Genomic DNA, 21,568 nt, shown 5'->3' on the forward strand with positions numbered 1-21,568 from the left:
TATTTCTACTTCATTGCTCTTTCACGAAGAGTACACAGTACACACCCATAGCAACACAAACATCAGCATCCTGTCAGAGCTGAAACGATGAAGCAGTCCAGACATTAGATAGACACACCAAAAGATCTGACAGAAATCAACAGAACAGGTCTATTTACTTGAATATACGGGCAGCAATGCAAGCGGACGACGCCAGATATTTAAAACGGTGAGTGTTTGTGTGATGTGCTCGCGAGCTCTATCTGATACACTCATTATCTGATACGAGCTTGAGTTTGACACAACATAAAACACCATATGTGCGTGTAAATGTTGGTTTCTAAAATGTAACATATGTATAACGTTACAGCTGTCAGGCTGTTCTTTCACGTTGTGGTCTGAAACGAATTTTTATGTTCATAATAATAGTGACAATCTTCATCTCTGCCATCATATCACTAGCTTAGCTTTATTAAATAAATAAAATACATTATAACACATTAAATAAATAAGTAAATAAATAAAATATACTGTTGTGGCACCATGATGGTACAGTCCAAGGTACTGTGTAGAATTTGGAACATATCTGGAAAAAACATAACAAAAACATGATTGTTTTTACTAGTAGCTTAAATATTGTGGTAATATTGTTAGCATAATAAGCTTTGTGTATAGAGCATATTTCACCAGTAACTCAATGTGCTTTACAAACAAGTTGGAAAAAATACATAAGATAATCAAATAATCTGTAATGTTTCGTGTTCAGGAAATATAAGGGCGGCAGTTTAGATGTCCACCCCACAGAAAAAGCCCTCGTTGTCCAGTATGAAGTGGAAGCCACGATCCTGGGCGAGATGGGAGACCCAATGCTAGGAGAACGCAAAGAGTGCCAGAAGATGTAAGATTATTCATGTATATGGAGTGCAGAGCTTGTGATAGTAGGCAAAATCACTGTGTTTATAACAGTTGTAGAATTTCATAATATTTATTTGCAATGTTTTCCTCCGTTTGCAGAATCCGTCTGAAAAGCCTGAATACAAGCACAGACATTGCGTCTTTAGCACGGAAGGTAGTGGAGGAATGTAGACTCATTTCCCCTTCCAGACTTCCGGAGGTGGAACAGTTATTGTTCTACCTGCAGAACCGCAAGAAATCTGCCGGTAAGAGATGAAGAATTGGGTAAAAATATGATAAATATTGCTTTAGTGCTTTAGATACTGATTCTTTATTATTATAATTTTTTTGTTTACTCAGAAAAGAAAGAGAAACAGATCAAGCCAAGAGACCTAACTCCTTTTGAAGGCATGGAGGTATAGCTGTGTCACTCCTGTTATCTCGTTTTTCTTTTTTTAATATACATTTTGGTTGAAGACTCATTTTTGACTCAATTAATGCCTTGTCTTACATGTTGTGTCTTGTAGCTGGATGAGGAGGCCAACATTAATAGCATAGATGACTATGTTGAGCTCCTGTATGAGGACATCCCTGAGAAGATCAGAGGAGCTACACTCATCCTCCACCTGGCCCGGAATCCTGACAACCTGGAGGAGTTGCTGCAGAATGGTGCGAATGAGGATGAATGCACTGGAATGAGTCATTTTTACACATTTTAGGATTTTATCTTTAAACCTTCCACTAAAGCCATACTTGTAGTGTTCAGATGCATTTATATTAACATATAGTTATACAATTTTCCAGTGCCTTTGAACAAAGGTTTGATTTGATCTAATTTAAGACTGAATCATTAATGGATAGTTCACCCAAAATGAAAATTCTGTCATCATTAACCCAGCCTCATGTTGTTCTTAACCAGTATGATTTTGACCAAATCAGCATATTAGAATGATTCCTGAAGGATTACTTGACTCTTAAGTAATGGCTGCTGAAAATTCATCACAGGAATAAATTACATTTTATTTATCAACAGTTATTGTAACAATATTTCACAAAATTACTGTTTTTACTGCATTTTTTAATAATTAAATGCAGCCTTGGTGAACATTAGAAACTTCTTTCAAAACCATTAAAAAAATCTTACCGACCCAACATTTTTGAACGGTAGTGTACATTTTGTACAATATATTATTTCACACTAAACTTAAAGGGTAGTTCACCCAAAAATTTTAATTCTGTCATCATTTCTTTCCTCTGTTGAACACAAAAGAAGATATTTTGAAGAATATGGGAAACTAAACATTTCTGGGCCCTATTGACTTCCATAGTAGGAATACAAATATTATGGAAGTCAATGGTGCCCCACAACTGTTTGGTTACAGACATTCTTCAAAATATCTTCTTTTGTGTTCAACAGAGGAAAGAAATTCATACAGGTTTGGAACAACATGAGGGTGAGTAAATGATGTCAGAACATTTTTGGGTGAACTATCCCTTTAATAGGGGTAGAAACAGGGTCCATTTGGAAAAAAGTAAGTCTTTGCCATCTCCACTCTCTCTCATGTGTCCAATTTCTTTAACCCTTTTGGTCTCTGTAACTTTATCCATTTTGCAGTACTACAGCCTGTTTCCCGCCACTTCCCTCTAATTATTTGCCCTTTAGCATCTACCATAGTGCTCTTTGAGTTTACCCATAATGCATTTTTTTCCTTCACAAGTGTGATCTTTCTTTTCCCATCAGTCCTTACGGATCATAACATACTCTCCATATTCAAAAGCAGTCACATATTTCAAGCTGTTGTCACTTTGTATTCACAACATGAGTTCTTTTCATGAGCAATGAAAGCATTTAGTGTTTTGTCTGCTCTCCCACAGAGACAGCTCTGGGCGCACTGGCCCGGGTCCTGAGGGAAGACTGGAAGCAGAGTGTCGATTTGGCAACCACCATCATCTATGTCTTCTTCTGCTTCTCCAGGTACACGAGCTACACTCCAGCCAAGACTCACTATTCAGTTTGATGGGTGTTGTGCACAGAGCTGAGATACATGAGGAGAACATATTTGCTTTCTTGAGAATCATAATACTAAATACTCCTTTCATAATATGACTCATCAGCTGCTGTCAGAACTAATTTGAAAAGCGAGGCTGTTGGTAAATGTGAAAGCTGGAATCTTTCTTGAATCTCTGCCCTTCCAATGTTATTCTGCTAAAGTCTGCAACGGTTTGGTTAACAATCATCATACTCTCGCTGAGCGACCGTGTTTGACATGGGTTGATGCTTTATTTTGGCATGGTTGGATACATGGTGAAGGTTAGACAAACAAGCTTTTTTATCTCCAGTTTCTCCCAGTTCCACGGCCTGATCACTCACTACAAGATCGGCGCGCTGTGCATGAGTATAATCGAGCACGAGCTGAAGCGCTATGACCTATGGCAGGATGAACTGCAGAAGAAAAAGAAGACTGATATCCTTTCAATGTGTGTGTGTGTGTGTGTGTGTGTGTGTTGGGGTCATTGGTGAAAGGGCGACTGGATGTCAGAGAAAGGGCAAAGGTAAAGTCAAGCCAAGGGTCAGGGGGCATGGGTGTTATGTTTTAATTAAAATGCTGCCCTTTAATTACTGCTCTGAACACAAGGGTTTAATAGAAAAGGTCCTTGACTTTTTGAACGGGACGATGACCCGGACAATCAGAACCTGAAGAAGGAGTACGAGAAAGCCCTGAAGAAGTACCATGGACTGCTGACCAAACAGGAACAGCTTTTGAGAGGTAGAAGACATTATTACCCACATATCCACCAAATAACAAGGCTCATTTTGCTTCTTAAAGAAGTGTTTTGTCTAGACAGGCTCAGATGGAAATTTTGGCTAAAACTGATTGTTATGGCTGATGTTATAAATATGTACTCTTCTATACAATATTAAAAATCTGTGTTTTTATAGGTGATGTGTGTAATTTTCAGATGAATGGAAGACAAGGGGAGTGTTGAGGAAATCATTTTGGAAATATTTATTTTACAGTTCTGTCAGTGCAGAAATTTCAAACTACTCTTTTAAAGAAATTCTTACTTTAAGTAAAATGAGACCTCATTACTATAAGATAAGATGCAGAAGATTAGATTATGTCTCTAATGCTCACCAAGACTGCATTTATTTGATAAAAAATACAGTAAAAACAGTAATATTGTGAAATATTATTACAATTTAAAATCGCTGTTTTATATTGTAATATATTTTGAAATGTAATTTATTCCTGTGATGGCAAAGCAGCCATTCTTCAGTGTCACATGATTCTTCTTTCTTCAGAAATCATTCAGTTTTTCTGTGGAATCCATGATGCATTTTTTTATTTTCAGGATTCTTGATGAATAGAAAGTTCAAAAGAAGTTAGAACCGCAGCATTTATTTGAAGTAGAAAACTTTTGTAAAATGATAATGTCTTTATTTTTGATCAATTTAATGCATTGTTTCTCAATAAAATAATTTATTTTATTTTAATAAATCGTATTTACCCCAAACTTTTGAACGTTTATGTAGAGTTTGAACTGAAAAAAATAAGTATTGTATTTGCTTACAATACTGTCCGCTTGAAATAGAGATTTGTAGATGGTTGATCATGCCAAACTGTTGTGTTTCTATGTCATCAGTGGCTCTGTACCTGCTGCTAAATCTATCTGAGGACACCCGCACAGAGCTGAAGATGAGGAACAAGAACATTGTCCACCTTCTGGTGAAAACGCTGGACAGAGACAGTGAGGAGCTATTGGTGCTGGTGGTGTCCTTCCTCAAGAAGCTTAGTATCTTCTTAGAGAATAAGAATGACATGGTGAGCAATACTTACATATGCTCTTATCCAAAGTGACTCACATATTTTGTTAACTTCAGGAGTATGCTTGTGCCCTCAATGCCCTCAAAGAAATCATTGGACTAATAAGCCACAAAACTCCAATTTTGATTTCATGGGGTGTTTAAATGCTGTGCTCAAAGATTGCAACCCGAAAGGTTGCAGGTTCAAACCCCACAAGACTACACCACCCCAAGTTGTTACTTTCTTATTATTACTCTCTCCTTCCTAAATCAGCCACACCTGTTCTCATAACTCGTTGGTTATATAGTGTTCTGTACTACTTCAAGACAGTTTAGCTGCACTGTTTAGTCGACCACTTATCCCACACTTCCTCCACCTGTAACCAATCACACACTTAACCTTAAAGGTTATCTCGCAATAATTTATTTGGATTCATTTATCAGCTAATTTCTGATCTTGTAAATTAAACATTTGTCAAGGCAACCGAGCAAAGATGGTTCTGATTTTGACAAATGCTATACAATAACACACTCTCGAATGATTAATTGAACACTTTCCATCCATTGATGACGGTTGCACAATCATCCCTCACGTTGTTTGACACTGACTGTGAATGTAAGGTTGTGGATGTAGGCAGTTATTAACATTGAAGGCTTGATTTGAAAACTGGTTCCAGGCTGTGAACTGTGCCTTTAATGGGGATCACATTTCTGCTGGGCTGTCTGTCTGTGGCTGTGTTTGACCACAGCTGGAGCTGTGGAGATGTGTTAACAAGCAAAGCCACAGGCACATGACTAAGAGAATTAAATGGGTGACCTTTCAACAGTCTCTGACATCACTCCATCACAACCATCTCTCTCCCTCTCTTTGATAGGCTGAGGTAGATACAGTAGAGAAGCTGGCGAAACTGGTGCCCTGTGAACATGAAGATCTTTTGAATGTTACTCTTCGCCTCCTCCTTAATCTCTCCTTTGACACCGGCCTCCGCAGCAAGATGGTGCAGGTGGACCTTCTGCCCAGACTCACCACATTGCTAGGTAAGATTACTGCAGGTATTTTTAATTTAATTTAATTTAATTTAATTTAATTTAATTTAATTTAATTTAATTTAATTTAATTTAATTTATATATTTTTATTAAAACATATATTATTATTTTTTTTTTTTTTTTTTATAGATTGTAAAGAGCCCAAATTATTTTTTTCTGCTGCTTTTTATTTAAAGCTGTGTTAATCTCTATATATAAAATGATTGACAGTTTTATTTTGAAATTTTTTATTATCTTATTATTTATATTTACGAATAGTTAGGTCAGCACAGGTCATGAAGGGAAGAAATGGGAAATTATATTAGGAAAGTTTGCACGCTGGATTCAAACCCACGTTTGGTCCTTGGCCCTATTTTATCACTTGGTTATGATTTCAAATTATTATCCAGGCAAATGAATTGCTATTTGTCAGACTTGCAGAAGCCAAATTACAAGCAATGAAACAGCATGGTTAGTCTACCAGTCGTTTATGTTGTGTTTGAGGATGCAAGCCTTTCTCAGCCTCATAAAGCAGTTACACTATGGCTCTCTCCTGTCTTTCAAAGACCACTTCCTGAGATGAAACAAAACACACGATTTGTGCATGGACTACATATACAGGCGTGGTTGGCTTTGGCACCAACAATGTGTTTTTTGCAAGGCCTCAGGGGGGTGTCGTGTGTCCTATGCAATTAAAGTAATATATTTGTTAAAAAAACAGCTTCAGTTCTAAAGTAAATGTTGTTCTTCCAGCACGAGGGAAGTCCACATTTAGCAGCTTATGGAGATTTTTCTCTCTCCGTCAGACACATACAACTACTCATTCTTTATGACCTCTTTGGACTGGCTGCCAACAGCTTATGGTTCTTTGCACTAGTGTGGATGATATAATATTTATATAAGTTTTTTTTTAAGAAGAAGAAGGTGTCTGTAACCTCTGCTTTTATCTGGTCTGCTTTGTAAGAATGCAACGTCCAGTCCTGTCAGAATATTGCAGATGCCTCATGAATCCTCAAAATGCACTCCTATCTGCTCTTCCCAGAAGACCCTTTGAGGGTCATGGCCTTGCTGATAAGATGAAAGTGAAGCTTGGTATCATCTCGAACCTCGTTGATGATTTATTTCAAAACCAGAACCCACTAATCGACAACTCACTCCACACTGCAAAAAATATATTTTTTTCTTGTCTTGGTTTCCAGTACAAATATCTAAATATTCTTAAATCAAGATGCATTCACTTGTGAAGCAAAATTACTTAAGATATTAAGTCTTGTTTTCTGAAAAATAATTATTAAAATGAAGTGAAATTATGCTTAAAACAAAACAAAAAATAAGGTAAGAGAATTTTTAATGCACATTATTTTTTCTAATCCCATTTGCAGATATTTTTCTTGTTTTAAGTAAAAACTCAATATCTCAGATTTTTTTTGTTTTTTTGTGTGTAGGTATTTAAGTCCAAGAGCAGAGAATAAATCATCATATGGGCTGTCACACAGCACACTGCTGCTGAAATAACTCTTATATTTGTCACTTTGGGTTGAATTTAATAGTAAACATACAAATGTACAAACGTACTGCCACATTTATGCTTCGCAAACTTAAAGCTAGGGTGTGCGGTTTCAGATAGGCTAGCAATAGCAAGCTAGCTTTGAAAGCATAAGATCCCACCCTCTTTTCAGAGATCTCTCTTCAAAAAGCCACCCTTCCTCCAAAACACATGAACGCGCACAGCAGAGTCTGCAAAGAGAAGGCGTTAAATTTCCTCATGTCTCAAAGCACATGACATTACAATAATAATGAACATAAACAACTTAAAGAGCTCAAGTTGTACCACCTGACTGCTACAGTGCAGATTCATTTCGCCGTTGGTAGTGTTGCCAAAGAAACGCATAAATCCGAGTCTGAGGACATGAACAGCTCTGAGTAGAATGTCACGGGTTGTCATCTCATAATTACAGTAATTATGAGATTACCTCCTAAATACTCAGGAGGAACTGTAAAAGGTTGTTGCCCTTTGTTTGCGGCACTCTGTGATTGTCAACAACTCTGCATAGCCAAAGACTTTTGATTATACACAGCCTCATGGAACACACTGGTGTCTGCACAAGCAGGGTGTGCAGAGGTATGGAAATATATAGTTAGACAAGCAGGTAGAACATCCAGTTAGGACAAACATTTTTGGTCCTGAAATGTATATAAACAATTCAACCTCACTAATCAGTTCTTGGATGACTGCCTGGTCGACCATCTTGACCCAACCCTACTGTTTACCATTAGTGTGTGCTCAATGTCTCGATCAGCTATGAAGGACATTGGCGTTTAGGGTTGTCGTGGTCGCCTGAAGGCCTGGCTGCCGTGGCTTTTATGGCAGTTGGGGTGTTTTAAATCTTACTGGGGTGTAATTGAAGTTTAGCTCTCCTGCTCTCCCACTAAACGCACCCTGAACAGGATAATGAATTTTTAATGGGCTTTTTTCTCCCAGGCTCCAGGGCTGTTTTGAACATTTTTACAGGCCCTTCTCCTCCATCCTCATAAAGGATCCCCCGTTTTCCTCTCCCAACGTGCAGACCGAGGCGTTAACTCAGGGTGTGCGTGTGTGTGTTTGCGCTTGACCTCTGAGTGTGCGCTAGAGCTCGTTTGTGTGCTCGTGTGTGTCTTTCACTAATGAGAAGCACATGTTGGGCCAATTGTGGAGCTAGCGGTGCAGAGCAGCTTGGCTTGAAGTTATTAATGGCAGTAAAATTTATGCTTCCTCCTTTTTTCCCCCAATTAAATGGAGAAGCCCTTCTCTTTTCAGGGGTCTCTAGGAGCACATCTGGCTCCAATAGGCTGAGATAACCTTGCCTAAAGGGTGCGTGGCCGGCTCCGACCCGTCCCCGCCCCCTCTTCCCTCTCTAGGGGTCTGTGTCTGTCTGTTTGATTAAGTCGGAGACTCAGGTTCTTACCAGGTCCAGGTTTCGGTCTGCTTTGTAAAGGGAAACTGTGCTTTCTCAGGGTCAGAATTACTCAGGTCTGAAATACATCTTTAAAAAAATCCAGAGATTAACAAACAAAGTAATTCTTGCAGATTTACTTTCACTATATATACACTACCATTCAAAAGTTTAAGGTTGGTTTTTGATGTTTTTGAAAGAAGTCTCTTATGCTCACCAAGGCTGCATTTATTTGATAAAAAAACTGTAATATTGTGCAATATACAGTGCTGGTCAGAATTATTTGCCCCATTGGTAAAATATGATCAAAGATGGCTGTAAAAAATAAATCTGCATTGTTAATCCTTTTGATATTTTATTTTAAAAATCTGCAAAAATCGAACCTTTCATTGAAGTGAAAGAATTGAAAGTGGGGGGAAATCACATTATGAAATAAATGTTTTTCTCCAAAACACATTGGGAACAAATATTTGCCCCCTTTATTAAATACTTTTTGCAACCTCCTTTTTCCAAGATAACAGCTCTGTGTCTTCTCCTATAATGCCTGATGAGTTTGGAGAACACCTGACAAGAGATCAGAGACCATTCCTCCATACAGAATCTCTCCAGATCCTTCAGATTCCCAGATCCATCTTGGCGCTTCTTCTCTTCAGTTCAGCCCACTCATTTTCAATAGGGTTCAGGTCTGGGGACTGGGATGGCCATTGCAGATGCTTGGTTTTGTGCTCAGTGCCCCTTTTTTGTTTTGATTTTGATGTTTGTTTTTGGATCACTGTCCTGTTGGAAGATCCAAACATTTTTTGTTTCATCTGACCATAGAACCCGTCCCGTGTCAGTTACTTTTCAAACTTTCTATGGACAGATGAAACAAACAAACAAAAAATAGCTTTTTGGCAGCAAACACTTAATATAGGTTTGGTTTCATACAGGGATAAAAAAGTACCCCATGTGTAAAATGAAATACTCTGCTGTATCTTTAATGCTGTGGGCCTCATTTTCTGCCAGAGGTCCTGGACATCTTGTTCAGATACATGGCATCATGGATTCAATCAAATACCAACAGATAAAAAATCTAAACCTGACAGCCTGTGGTAGAAATCTTATAATGGGCCATGTTTGGATCTTCCAACAGGACAGTGATCCAAAAACAAACATCAAAATCAAAACAAAAATGGGTCACTGAGCACAAAACCAAGCATCTGCAATGGTCATCCCAGTCCCCAGACCTGAACCCTATGGAAAATGAGTGGGCTGAACTGAAGAGAAGAAGCGCCAACATGGATCTGGGAATCTGAAGGATCTGGAGAGATTCTGTTTTGAGGAATGGTCTCTGATCTCTTGTCAGGTGTTCTCCAAACTCATCAGGCATTATAGGAGAAGACTCAGAGCTGTTATTTTGGAAAAAGGAGGTTGCAAGAAGTATTTAATAAAAGGGGGCAAATATTTTTTCCCAATGTGTTTTTGGAGAAAAAACATTTATTTCATAATGTGATTTTATTTTTTATTTTTTAACTTTCAATTCTTTTACTTCAGTAAAAGGTTAGATTTTTGCATAAAATAATAATAATAAATAATAATAAAAAATATATATATCAAAAGGATAAACAATGCAGATTTAATTGATCATATTTACCAAGGGGGTAAATAATTCTGACCAGCACTGTAATTACATTTTAAAATAACTGTTTTCTATTTTCATTTGTATTTTACTTGTAATATATTTTAAATGTAATTAATTCCTGTGATGGCAAAGTTGAATTTTCAGCATCATTACTCCAGTCTTCAGTTTCTCATGATCCTTCATAAAGCATTCTAATATGCTGATTTGGTGCTCAAGAAACATTTCTGATTATTATCAATGTTGAAAACAGTTGTTGCTTAATATTTTTGTAGAAACCTTAATTCAGTTTTTCAGGATTCTTTGAAGAATAGAAAGTTCAAAATAACTAATACTTTTGAAAGTATTAGTTTCTTTCAAAAAAAAAAAAAACTGACCCCAAACATTTGAACGCTTGTGTAGGTCCACAGTAATAGCCAATTAAAAGTCTATAGTTGTGTCTCTTTCCAGTCTTTAGTTCCCTATGACATGAATCAGTGAATCTTGAACACAAATTCTGGCACTAGCAAGGGCCATGATCCACTAAATATTAGAATACTCGTGACTCAAATAAAAAATCAAATACTCCAGAGAGCATGATCAGCATCCTTCTGCTATCCTGTCTTGCTGTATGTTTCTATTAAAGAAGGAGGTGTAATTCTGGCTACCTTGAATACTAAAGAGTGTGCGTCTGTCCATTCATGGCTTGCGTGTGTTTGTATTTCAGGAGACGAAGCACAGAGACAGATCGCCATGTGCATTCTGTACCACATCAGCATGGACGATCGTTTCAAGTCCATGTTTGCCTACACGGACTGCATTCCACAGGTGAGAGGTCAGCCTGCATTAGCATGAGCTTATAGCAGGGGACAGGAGAGTTCTTTAACCGCTCGATCACACAGTGTCTACACCGTTGTTCCTCTGTGCCACACCATTCCGCAACAGCTTGAGGCAAATCCACTGTTGTCGGAAGAAACGCAAGCTCGCAGAGTACGTCAGAAATGGAACAGGGTGTCAGTTTACTCTCTGTGTCTCATTGTGATGCGTCGCATTCAGTGTAGATAGTATCGCTGCTTATAATTTGATTGTGTTGTAACACGATGCATCGCTCGCATACGGTGTAGACATGGTGTCTCATTTCACCGGTCCCTTCAACATTTCCTGTGTCTCTGATCACAGTAATTAATGTAATACTTATAGGTGTGAAAAATCTAAATTTCATGCTACTTTTGGCTGTTAATTTCAATAAATCAGATTATTAATGGTAATGTTTGTTGACAGTTTTTTTCTGATAAGACAAAAATATGCATCATGACAGTAATGAAACTATTTTCATTGTAATACTGTTGATGAGAATTTAAATCTTTTTTTGCCAAATCAAACGTTATAATTTTTGTTATATGCCTAAACTAAAGGTTATAACTAAAGTTATATGCCATGTCAAAAATGTAAAAAGGACTGCAATCAACAATAAAACAAAATTATTAACACTAATTGAAAAGGTTTTTTTTTTAATCAAGGATTTGAATCAGGATTTTCTCTTCCAAACATGAGAAAATTATGGAAATTTCTTTATTAAATTAAGGTTAAGTCTACTTATTTTCACCTCTAAAATGGGTTAGAATTTTCTATTTGTATGTGCAATCTTTTATTTTTGTATCTCTATCTATTGATCACAAATAACTAGGAAAGTCATGAAAAGTCATTTGTCAAAAGGTGTGAGAACACTGTACAGTAGAGTTTTTCCTTGTCACTTTTAACCTTGACTTTCTAATAGAATTCTCCTTTGTATTGAGTATGTTTTGTGAAAAAACACTTTAAACAAATCAATTATTTTTTCAAATTTAAAGCAGGTTACTGAAGCAGGTTAGAGATTAGTTATCATTCATTTATACAGAAAAGGAAGCAATAGACATTAAAGTTTAAGTAAAGATGAAATAGAAGGGCCCTTCATGGACAAATTGGGTGACTAGAGAAATGGAAATATGGTAACTGCAGGCTGGGGGTTACCAAGGTTTTGGTGGGGCGACTGGATGTTGCATGTGAAAGCAGGGCAGGTGCCAGTAAGTCTAGCCACAGTGATTTAGGCTGCAGGGCGGCTGCTATGTGATACTCAGTATGGGACTGTATGCTTTGCATACTCACCGCTGCCTCCTCACGGACCAAGCTTTCTCTCCGGGCCTCCTGCTTATCGTTAACGTCAGGGGGCGATGTTGACAACCCTTGACCACTTTAACCCAGGCCTGGACTTCTGCCCATTCCCTTCCCCCCTACACTCCCTTCCTGGACCCCTACCGTCCCCTCAGGTAGCAGAGTCCGGTCCTCTGTTCCGCCCGGGGTGTGGTGACGTTAGCCGAGCTAATGCAGAGTGACATGTAAGGTTTGTGTCTAAAGTTAGGATCCGCTTGAGAAAATCAGGAACCCCTGGACGTCTGGGAAACTTACAAATTGGGTGCGGGAGTTTGGAAAGAATGTTTCAGGCCTGTCAGCTTTTTTGTGGGACAAAAGCAGGTTTGATTAAAGTTCTAGACGGGTCAGAACTTCTAGCCGTTTGCTGACTTTGTTGAGTCTTGGGATCTTTTAGGAAAGAAGGGCACACTTGGGCTTGAAGCTTTTAAGTGGGTAATGAGGTAACTGGACTGAAACTTGCTAACTGTCTTGGAAGATTGTGATGCCTGCAAACAAAATAAAGTACTTCTCTTAAACCATCTGAACATGATTAAAAGTAATATTAGATTTTAAAATGTAAAAATAAATTAGTTTTTACTGTATTTTTGATCGAATAAATGTTCAGTTTGCATGTTAAAAATAGAACAAGTTCATTCCTATGAATTATCTTCCATTTAGGTTAGTCTTAGACGGTAGACATAACTATCTAGGTTATGTCTAGCATCTACTGCTATTTTATGGTATATTGTTTGGCAGGTAATGAAGATGCTGTTTGATTGTGGTGAGGAGAGGATTGACGCTGAGCTCATTTCCTTCTGCATCAACCTGGCTGCCAACAAAAGGAATGCTCAGATTATGTGTGAAGGTAAGAACACATACAAATGCACAACCAAAAAAAACAAAATGTGAAAAGCAGACTTTGTGCTTACGTTAATGCTTCTTTACAAGGCAATGGTCTGAAGATGCTGATGAAGAGAGCACTGAAGCTAAAAGATCCTCTAATGATGAAGATGATCCGAAATATATCTCAGCATGATGGACCATCTAAAAATCTTTTCATTGTGAGTTTCAGAGAAAAAAAGAATATACACCCAAACAAATAATGTTTGCTAATTTGTTGTTGATGCGTACATTGATGCTTACTCAATTGAAGACTAATTAGCATGTGATGTGTTTGAGGACTATGTTGGGGACCTGGCAGCTCAGATCGGACTGAAGGAAGAGGAAGAGTTTGTGATTGAGTGCTTGGGCACTCTTTCCAATCTTACCATTCCTGATCTAGACTGGGAACTTGTGCTAAAGGAGTACAACCTGGTGCCTTATCTCAAAGACCACCTCAAACCAGGTCTATCTCATTCCACTTTACTTTTCTACATCACAATGGAAAATACATGAGAATTTTAGTTTCAAGATCTTGTGATATGTGACTTCCCCATATTTACTTCCTGTAGGCTCTGCAGAGGATGACCTCATTTTGGAGGTGGTGATTATGATTGGCACTGTCTCCATGGACGACTCCTGTGCCGTAATGTTGGCCAAATCAGGAATCATTCCTGCTCTAATAGAACTACTGAATGGTAGGAAACATTTAGATGCTTGGGATGCTTTTAAAGTGCCTGTTTCAAAGTTTTTTTTGTGTGTGACATGTTTGTGGAAGTAGAAAAATGGCAATCTCTTTCTTCTTTCTATCTTCAGCCCAGCAAGAAGATGATGAGTTTGTCTGTCAGATTGTGTACGTCTTTTACCAAATGGTGTTTCACCAGGCCACTCGAGATGTCATTATAAAAGAAACCCGTATCCTTCATCTTGTAAAACCTGCAGTTGCATGATGATGATGATGTTGTTCAGTCAACAGGTTTCTCTTTCAGAGTTTTTCTCTTTGACTGTTATCTTATCAGAGGCTCCAGCATATCTCATTGACCTTATGCACGACAAAAATGCAGAAATACGTAAAGTGTGTGACAATACATTGGACATCATTGCTGTGAGTATAAATCTGCTGTACCTTAAGCTAAGGATCTGCTGTTTTTTTCCACCAATTTCAAGCTACTTGTGTCATTTGCATAAACTTTTTACATAAGCCTGTTTACATCCAATTTATGTTGAAGATCCAATATAATTTTAAGTATAATTTATTCTATTTAGCTTTTATTTAATGAATATTTCAGTTTGAACAATTTTGGCTTAAACTTTCAACTTAAACTTATTTTATTTCCAAGGCAACTTTTCAGTTTTTTTCTTCTTTTTTTTATAAAGATTTTGACCTAATATTTATATTTAAATTTATTTCAGCCTTATTTCAATTAACAAAAACAATGTTTAATACTTTTAGGCACATCTTCCTCTTCCTCGTTTCTTTTGTTTTGAGTAAGTCAAGACAACCAGCACTTCGTTGTTAATGATGAATGTGGCACATACGGTTTATAGTCAGGGTCAGTTGACATGAAAGCCGATTGGGTGAACATCGTGGCGAGCGGGTTAAATGTATAAGCTGTTCTGAAGCTGCTCTGTCATGTGTGATCTGTCCCAGGCCTCAGATTAATGTAATTAGGGCTGGTCTTGAGGCCAAGGGAAGTGTTCCATACATCTGATCGGAAAGGGCCATTAAAGCATGGAGCCACATCAAAGAGAGAGGAGGAGACGGCTGCTTAGTGTCGCGTGGGGATGGTGGACAGAACACAGATCTGCTGAATACCACAAATTCACATACACGTTGCTGATCATCTTCCCCTTTTTCTTCTTCTATGTGATACAAATATGAAAATCTGTGTCTGTGATAAACAGTTTTTCTTATTTTGTCTTTTTATGCCCAAGCTTTTTGCTTTTGTAGCAGTGGTTTTTAACCCAGACCAGTGAAGTCATTCATAATTCATTTTTACATGCTATTTCTGGATACGCTTAAAGATTTTTGCACCACATTTATTTATAAAACATCCAAACCTGCTCCGGATCCAAACGTTCAGTAACGCCATGAGCTCAGCTACTTGAAGATTGATTAGCTAGGGTATCAGACCACATTCATTGCTCTGATTGGCCATGGGAGTGGAGCATGTGGTGCCTTTAATGCTTAACAATGATGAATTTGTGCCCTGGCAAAAAGTGTCACCGTGCATGCCGGTGGGGCCGGACCAGTGACAACGAGGCCTGTTGATTTCCACCCCGTGTGGGGATGATTAATCAGAGGGCCGGGTTGCTTAGCTTTGCTATTTCCACCAACCTCAAAGAGGTTTTATTACACTCAGTCCCTGTAGAGTTAAAGTAAACAGCTACTATGTTATCCGTCTGCCAAGCAACACAGCACACCTGATTCCTCCTACATCGTCGGTATGGCACATGCAGGGAGGCAATACAGGCAGAGCCTTTCTATGTCCTGCTCTAATATTCTGGCTGTTCTCTCTGTCTCCGTCTGCAGGAATATGATGTGGAGTGGGGCAAGAAGATCCAGAGCGAGAAGTTCCGCTGGCATAACTCTCAGTGGCTGGAGATGGTGGAGAACCGGCAAATGGATGAGGCAGAGCCTTTCATGTATGGAGACGATGGAGAACCTTTCCTCCAAAATGGTGACATCCTGGAACGGCCAGACCTCTTCTACAGTGCAGGTTATATTGGGCAGGGGTTTTAAGAAATATTGCTGCATTTAAGTAGTAGTTGTTATTAATTTTTTTAATTTTTATTTTTACCATTCAAAAGTTTTTTTACTTTTGTTTTTTAAAAACAATTTTTTTAAAGAGATCTTATTCAGCAAGGATGCATTCAATTATCAAAAGTGACAGTAAAGACAAAGATGTTTATTTCAAATAAATGCCATTCTTTCTATGACTTTTCTATGACTTTCTATTCATAAAGAAATACTGAAAAATACATATCACAGAAATATTAAGCAGCACAACTGTTTTCAACATTGATAACAATAAGAAATGTTTCTTGAGCACCACATTAGCATATTAGAATGATTTCTGAAGGATCATGTGACGCTGAAGACTGGAGGAATCATGCTGAAATTATATGAATATATTAAAAACTTTTATTTACTTTTTATTTTTTTATAATAATGTGAATAATTATAAATGAATTATAATTTGTCAGTATAATATAATTAGATATTTAATATAAAATATATTTTTTTTAATTCAAATTTTATTTTTGTATTTTAATAATAACTGCAGATGACTGAGAAATTGAAATAGTAATGATTTATCTTTGTATTTTCCTGGCTCTAATGCATTAGCACAAAAGTGCCAACGATAAGCGGTTTCTTTGTGATTCCTGCAGATGGAATAATCCCAGCAGATGGTGCCATTAGTCCAGAGTTCTTCACAGACTTCCAGAATGGAGACCTGTTAGGACCACAGGGTTTCCTCAGCAGGTACATTTAAATATGATGAATCGGTCAGACTGACTGCAGCGGATCTGTTGGTTTTGTTATTACTGCATCACACACATACACACACACACACATCCTTGTCTGCCAGTTTTGTTGCTTTTAGCAGGGAATGGCCCAAAAGTACTGCGCCAAAGGGTCCTACGGCATCCCAGCAGGCCGTAGCACTCCTCCAACAGTAATACCCTTAGCTTTGAGAGTAAACACAGCTCCCTCTATTCAGCTTTTTCCAAATCTGGTTCAGTTGCCATATACCTACTGTTTAGGGGTTTTAGAAAAACACTTGTGTGATGACTTGATGCAATGATTTATGGTGTAGGCCACTTAACGTGTTATGGGACTGCAAAATATCTGAGCTCTTTTCCAAATATTAAAATCATCGATAGCAGAGGGGATTATTTAATATGGGGCCGTTAATGCTATAATTCAATGACCTCTTTAAATGATTAGACACACTTTTAGAATGACTTCATTGAAACTTCTTATTTAGGATTGTGTGTCTTTACTCATAGGTTGCCAGTGGTCTAAAAAAAAAAAAGAGATGGGTTCAACAACAGAGAGAGCGCTCTAAATTATACATCAGTCTGTGAGAAAAAGGTGGTTGTTTTGAAGTCAGAGAAGAGGCGCTGAAAAATAAGGAGCAAGTGAATACGAGTGGGAGGGGGGCGGCAGAGGAAGCTATGTTTTTTTTCACAGTTCTTTGTAAGCGATACCTGTAGAATACACTGAGAGTGCACAGGGAATTGGGCGGCCTGAAAGTGTGGTTTTCATTTTGTCCGTGTGGTGTTAGAGATCCAGGTTAACACAATAATGAAATCCAGCCTCAGTTCCCCTGCGCCGAGCCAGGAGCCAGACACACTGGGAACGGCTCTTTTAAAAGCCCTTTAATAGAATCACATTTATTTATAGAATAGCACAGAGCAATCTTTCATTTAGCTCATAAAAATGTTTTATTCCAGATGAAAAACAAATTCTTGGCTGCATTTGCTTGGAAAAAAAGGGAGTTCCTCATTTTGAATGTTCAAAAATCACATTAAGGTAATTAATAAAATATTTTCAAGTAAAATTCAATGATTTCAAAGCAGTTAAGTGCAACAATTTTATCTGGACACATATAACATTATTGTCAGGACCAACCTGGAAATGTACAGTGGCCCCAAAAAGTATTTAGACTCTTAAGCCACGCAAAATGTTTAAATGTCACCAAGTTAGAAAGTGTTAAACCAAGTGGCATTTATTTATTTGACTTTCTTTGGATACTTTCCGTTGGCAAACTTTATGTAACACGTCCACAGTTAATGTGATGAACTACACCTGTGGTTACTTTGCTGAGACACCTGTGTGAACTTAAGGGGAACTGACTTCATATATTCACTAATAGAGACCAGTTGGTTTAAAGTAATAGAACAAATGGCTAAATAATTAAAGTCAGCTCTGAGAAAACATCTAGCATTATTAGTTTGAAGATAACACTTGGTTTGATAAACTACTGTTCACATTTTGGGGTCAATTTTTATATTTTTTTATTTATTTTTTTATATTTTTTTATATATTGAAATATAAAACTGTTATTCTAAATTGTAATAATATTTCAGAAAAAAACAGTTTTTACTGTATTTTCTATCAAATAATTGCAGCCTTGGTGAGCATAAGAGATTTAAAAAAATGAAAAATCATTCTGATCCCAAACTTTTGAACAGTAAAGTAACTTGTAGAACTTAATACATTTTTAAATTTTTCAAACCTTTTCAAAAGAGGAAATACTTTCAAAATAATGTATGGAGCTTTACATATTTTTCGTGTGCTCATTCATTCATTCCTTCATTTATTGTAATTTCATGGAAAAGAGCATCTTCTGTTATCCCTTTGTGTTTCATGAAACAAAGTCAGTCAAATTTGGCATGCCATGAGGGTGAGTAAATTTAACAGAATTATTGTTTTTTGGCACCAGAGGAAGGAAAGACGAAATTCTGGTAACATTGACTCCTTCCTGTTTAGAGGTTTCTGGGTGTTTTTTACAGGATCTCACCTCTGTGTTAACTCTCAGGGGCCCCTGGGGCCAGACATTGGGATCTTTTTCCAACCTCAGATCTCCAGATTATCACCAAACGCACTGTGTCTGTGGCCCTCGAGTGTAAAGGGCCAACGGCTGTGTTTCATAAGAAAGTAGAAGAATAAACAGTTTCTCCATCTCAAATTATTCGGTTTAGATTAAATGATTAGACAAATGGAAAAAAAGGTTGGTTTGAGTCTTTTGTAACATCATTCTTTGCGAAACCTTACAGAAAATGCATCATTTTTACTTTCCTGGAAAGGATTGACAGCATTTCTTTGGGATGAATTATTCAATGCAAGAATGATCGTAACACACACAAACACACACTTTTTAGGCCTGTCTCTTACCTGGACACTCTTTGGATTAATCATCTGACCTACAACACACAGCCTTATCCTTCCCATCAACCCTTTTCAGTTGAACTTATTCTGATAGTTTTAAGCTACGTTTTTCACCCAAACTTTTTGACATCCAGTTTTTTTCTCTTCAAGCCTTTTAACAAAGTCTGAAATGTCCCCAGACAGCAGTGATGTCCCGAGGAGGATAAAGACAGGCTTAAGGCCAGGAGAGAGAGGGTGTTCTGGGAGTTAAGAGGGTAACGCATGTAACCGATCACTGGAAGTTTTTTAGTCTAAAAACAACTCTGCATTATGGGAGCTGAAAGGGGCAAAGCAAACAACCCATATTTTAAGAGGACAGGCCAGAGACGGGTTGCTGTTGTTAATTAAGAGGCAGATTATACCAGTCCACATAATAAAACATAACATAACGCATAACACAACATAATAAATTGAATATAATGTGACATGATCCCATTGGTATTGAAGCCCATTTCTTCCACCTAAAAAATTTATAATAATCATGCTCCGGTAAATCAAAATTATGACTTAAATTGAAATTGAGATTAAAAAGTAAAAGTTATGATTTAAAAAGTAGAAATTATGAGATTAAAAAAATCTAAATTGAAATTGACAAGTCAGAATGAGAAAGTCAAAATTGACATTAATTTTGACTGTCATAATTCAGATTTTCTGTCATAATTTTGATTTATGTCATAATATTCTTTTTAATCTCATAATTTCAATTTAGAATGTAAAGAATTTAAGACATAATTTTGACGACTTAATCTAATAATTAAAACGTTAGTCATAATTTAGATTTCTTACGAGATAAAGAAATCTCTTTTCTAAAAAAAATCATCACAGAATGACTTAGTCTGTTTTTATAGACTATATTTAAAAAATTGTCATAAATTATGACTTTCCAGAGCATGTTTTTTTTTTTTTTTATGTGGTGGGAATGGGTTTCCATACATTGGCCATTTGCCTTGAAGAATTAATATAATTGTACTGGTTTAAAAATCCTGGTGTTAATAATTAGTAAGCAGTTCTGTTTTAATCTCGGTAGCTCTGTTTTGCAGAATCAGAGCGCCATCTAGTGATACTTATAACCTTTATCTAACCTTTATACAAGTAATTGTCTCATAAAATGCACATTAACACATGTTTTATGTAATCTTTTTGTGATTAATCTCAACTCTCATGTAATTTCAGCATTTATATGACTGGCTGACAGATGGCTGTCTCTCTTTTCCGCCAGTTCTTTGACAGACGGATACGTACAGACGGGTGTGACTCCAGCGCGTCCTGCCACGGCTTATGGCTTTCGGCCTGATGAGCAGTTTTATTACGGTTACACAGCATCACGGTAGGAGAGTATCAGGGAAGCCCTTCAGAAACTCTGAAAACCGATTAAATGGAACTCAAATACTGTTAGTTAGGTATGGTCTCTTTATCATTTCAAATGAAAGCAACACTACTGATTTTTTTCATTGTCAGTATTTCTTTCTATATTTATTACATTCCACGTGAATCTCAGTCTGAATGTGTTTTAAACAGAATGTTTTCAATGAAGCTTTGACTTTGGGCTTGATCATGTAGTTTTAGTGTATACTTTAGCCTACTGTGCTATAGCTTGTCAACACTGAAGAAACTAATGGCACCACATTGCCTTTTCTGTGCAATATAGTAAAAGTAGGCGTTTAGTTGCATGCTATTTCCGTGGTGTTGGTGAGTTAAGTTTTGAAGGATGAAAACACCAACTCTTTATACATTACAACAATCATGTCAGTTTAACTGCATGATAGTGGTTCAGATTTAGGTTTCTGGAAACAAAATCTTGTAAAGCTTCAGCTGCAATTCATGTCAATTATTGTTGTTCATTATAGGATTTCAATCAATGTTGCATGTTTACATAAAGCAACTGACTGTAAGGGTCATTTTAAAGATTGTGGTGCCCCCCTGTGGACTCACCTATGAAATGATATATTATGTACATGACTGCTGTCTTTACAGCACAGTGCTCATGGTAACAATAATATCATTTTGCAGTCTTAATATCTTCACTACTCACTAATGTTGCCTGTTACTTTGCCTTTGATACTGTAGTAGTACAAATATTACAACACAGCTTTCCTTTTTATGGTGCACTGTTAACAAATTCTTATGTATTTTGTAATGTAGCCAAACTTAAGTGTTCTTTTAAAATAATACTGGTCTATTGATGTGCGTTTTAGTAACTTCATTGGTGCCTGGGGATTGTCTTAATGACGGTTTAATATAAAATGCCTTTTTATTTAATTGTGGTGCAATATGAAATACAAAAATTGATGTGCAAAAGGTTTCCTTGTGTTTACTTTGATAGAAATATTTCGTGTCTTTTAGAGTT

At 37.1% G+C, this 21,568-nt stretch overlaps 1 protein-coding gene across 1 annotated transcript; it reads left to right on the forward strand.

The window, feature by feature from the left end:
- Positions 1–25: 25 nt before the first annotated feature.
- kifap3a (kinesin-associated protein 3a) lies at positions 26–21,533 on the forward strand. The gene is made up of 20 exons (XM_082148691.1): positions 26–208; positions 746–877; positions 994–1,139; positions 1,234–1,289; positions 1,401–1,542; positions 2,749–2,848; positions 3,214–3,353; positions 3,543–3,641; positions 4,519–4,697; positions 5,554–5,716; positions 10,963–11,063; positions 13,161–13,269; positions 13,353–13,465; positions 13,584–13,749; positions 13,856–13,981; positions 14,100–14,198; positions 14,303–14,388; positions 15,817–16,003; positions 16,677–16,770; positions 20,441–21,533. Exons 1-20 carry the CDS (start codon positions 177–179, stop codon positions 20,550–20,552), a joined length of 2,382 nt encoding a protein of 793 aa, XP_082004817.1. The 5' UTR covers positions 26–176; the 3' UTR covers positions 20,553–21,533.
- The last annotated feature ends 35 nt before the right edge of the window (positions 21,534–21,568 follow it).

This window comes from Leuciscus leuciscus, assembly GCF_965113295.1.
Source record: "Leuciscus leuciscus genome assembly, chromosome: 19".
NCBI classification, from domain to species: domain Eukaryota; kingdom Metazoa; phylum Chordata; class Actinopteri; order Cypriniformes; family Leuciscidae; genus Leuciscus; species Leuciscus leuciscus.

Coding starts and splice junctions, on each gene's coding strand:
- kifap3a (XM_082148691.1), top strand. CDS start 177: ATGCAAGCGGACGACGCCAGATATTTAAAACG. Junction 5,717..10,962: donor CAGACTCACCACATTGCTAG/GTAAGATTACTG, acceptor TTTGTATTTCAG/GAGACGAAGCACAGAGACAG. Junction 13,750..13,855: donor CAAAGACCACCTCAAACCAG/GTCTATCTCATT, acceptor TACTTCCTGTAG/GCTCTGCAGAGGATGACCTC.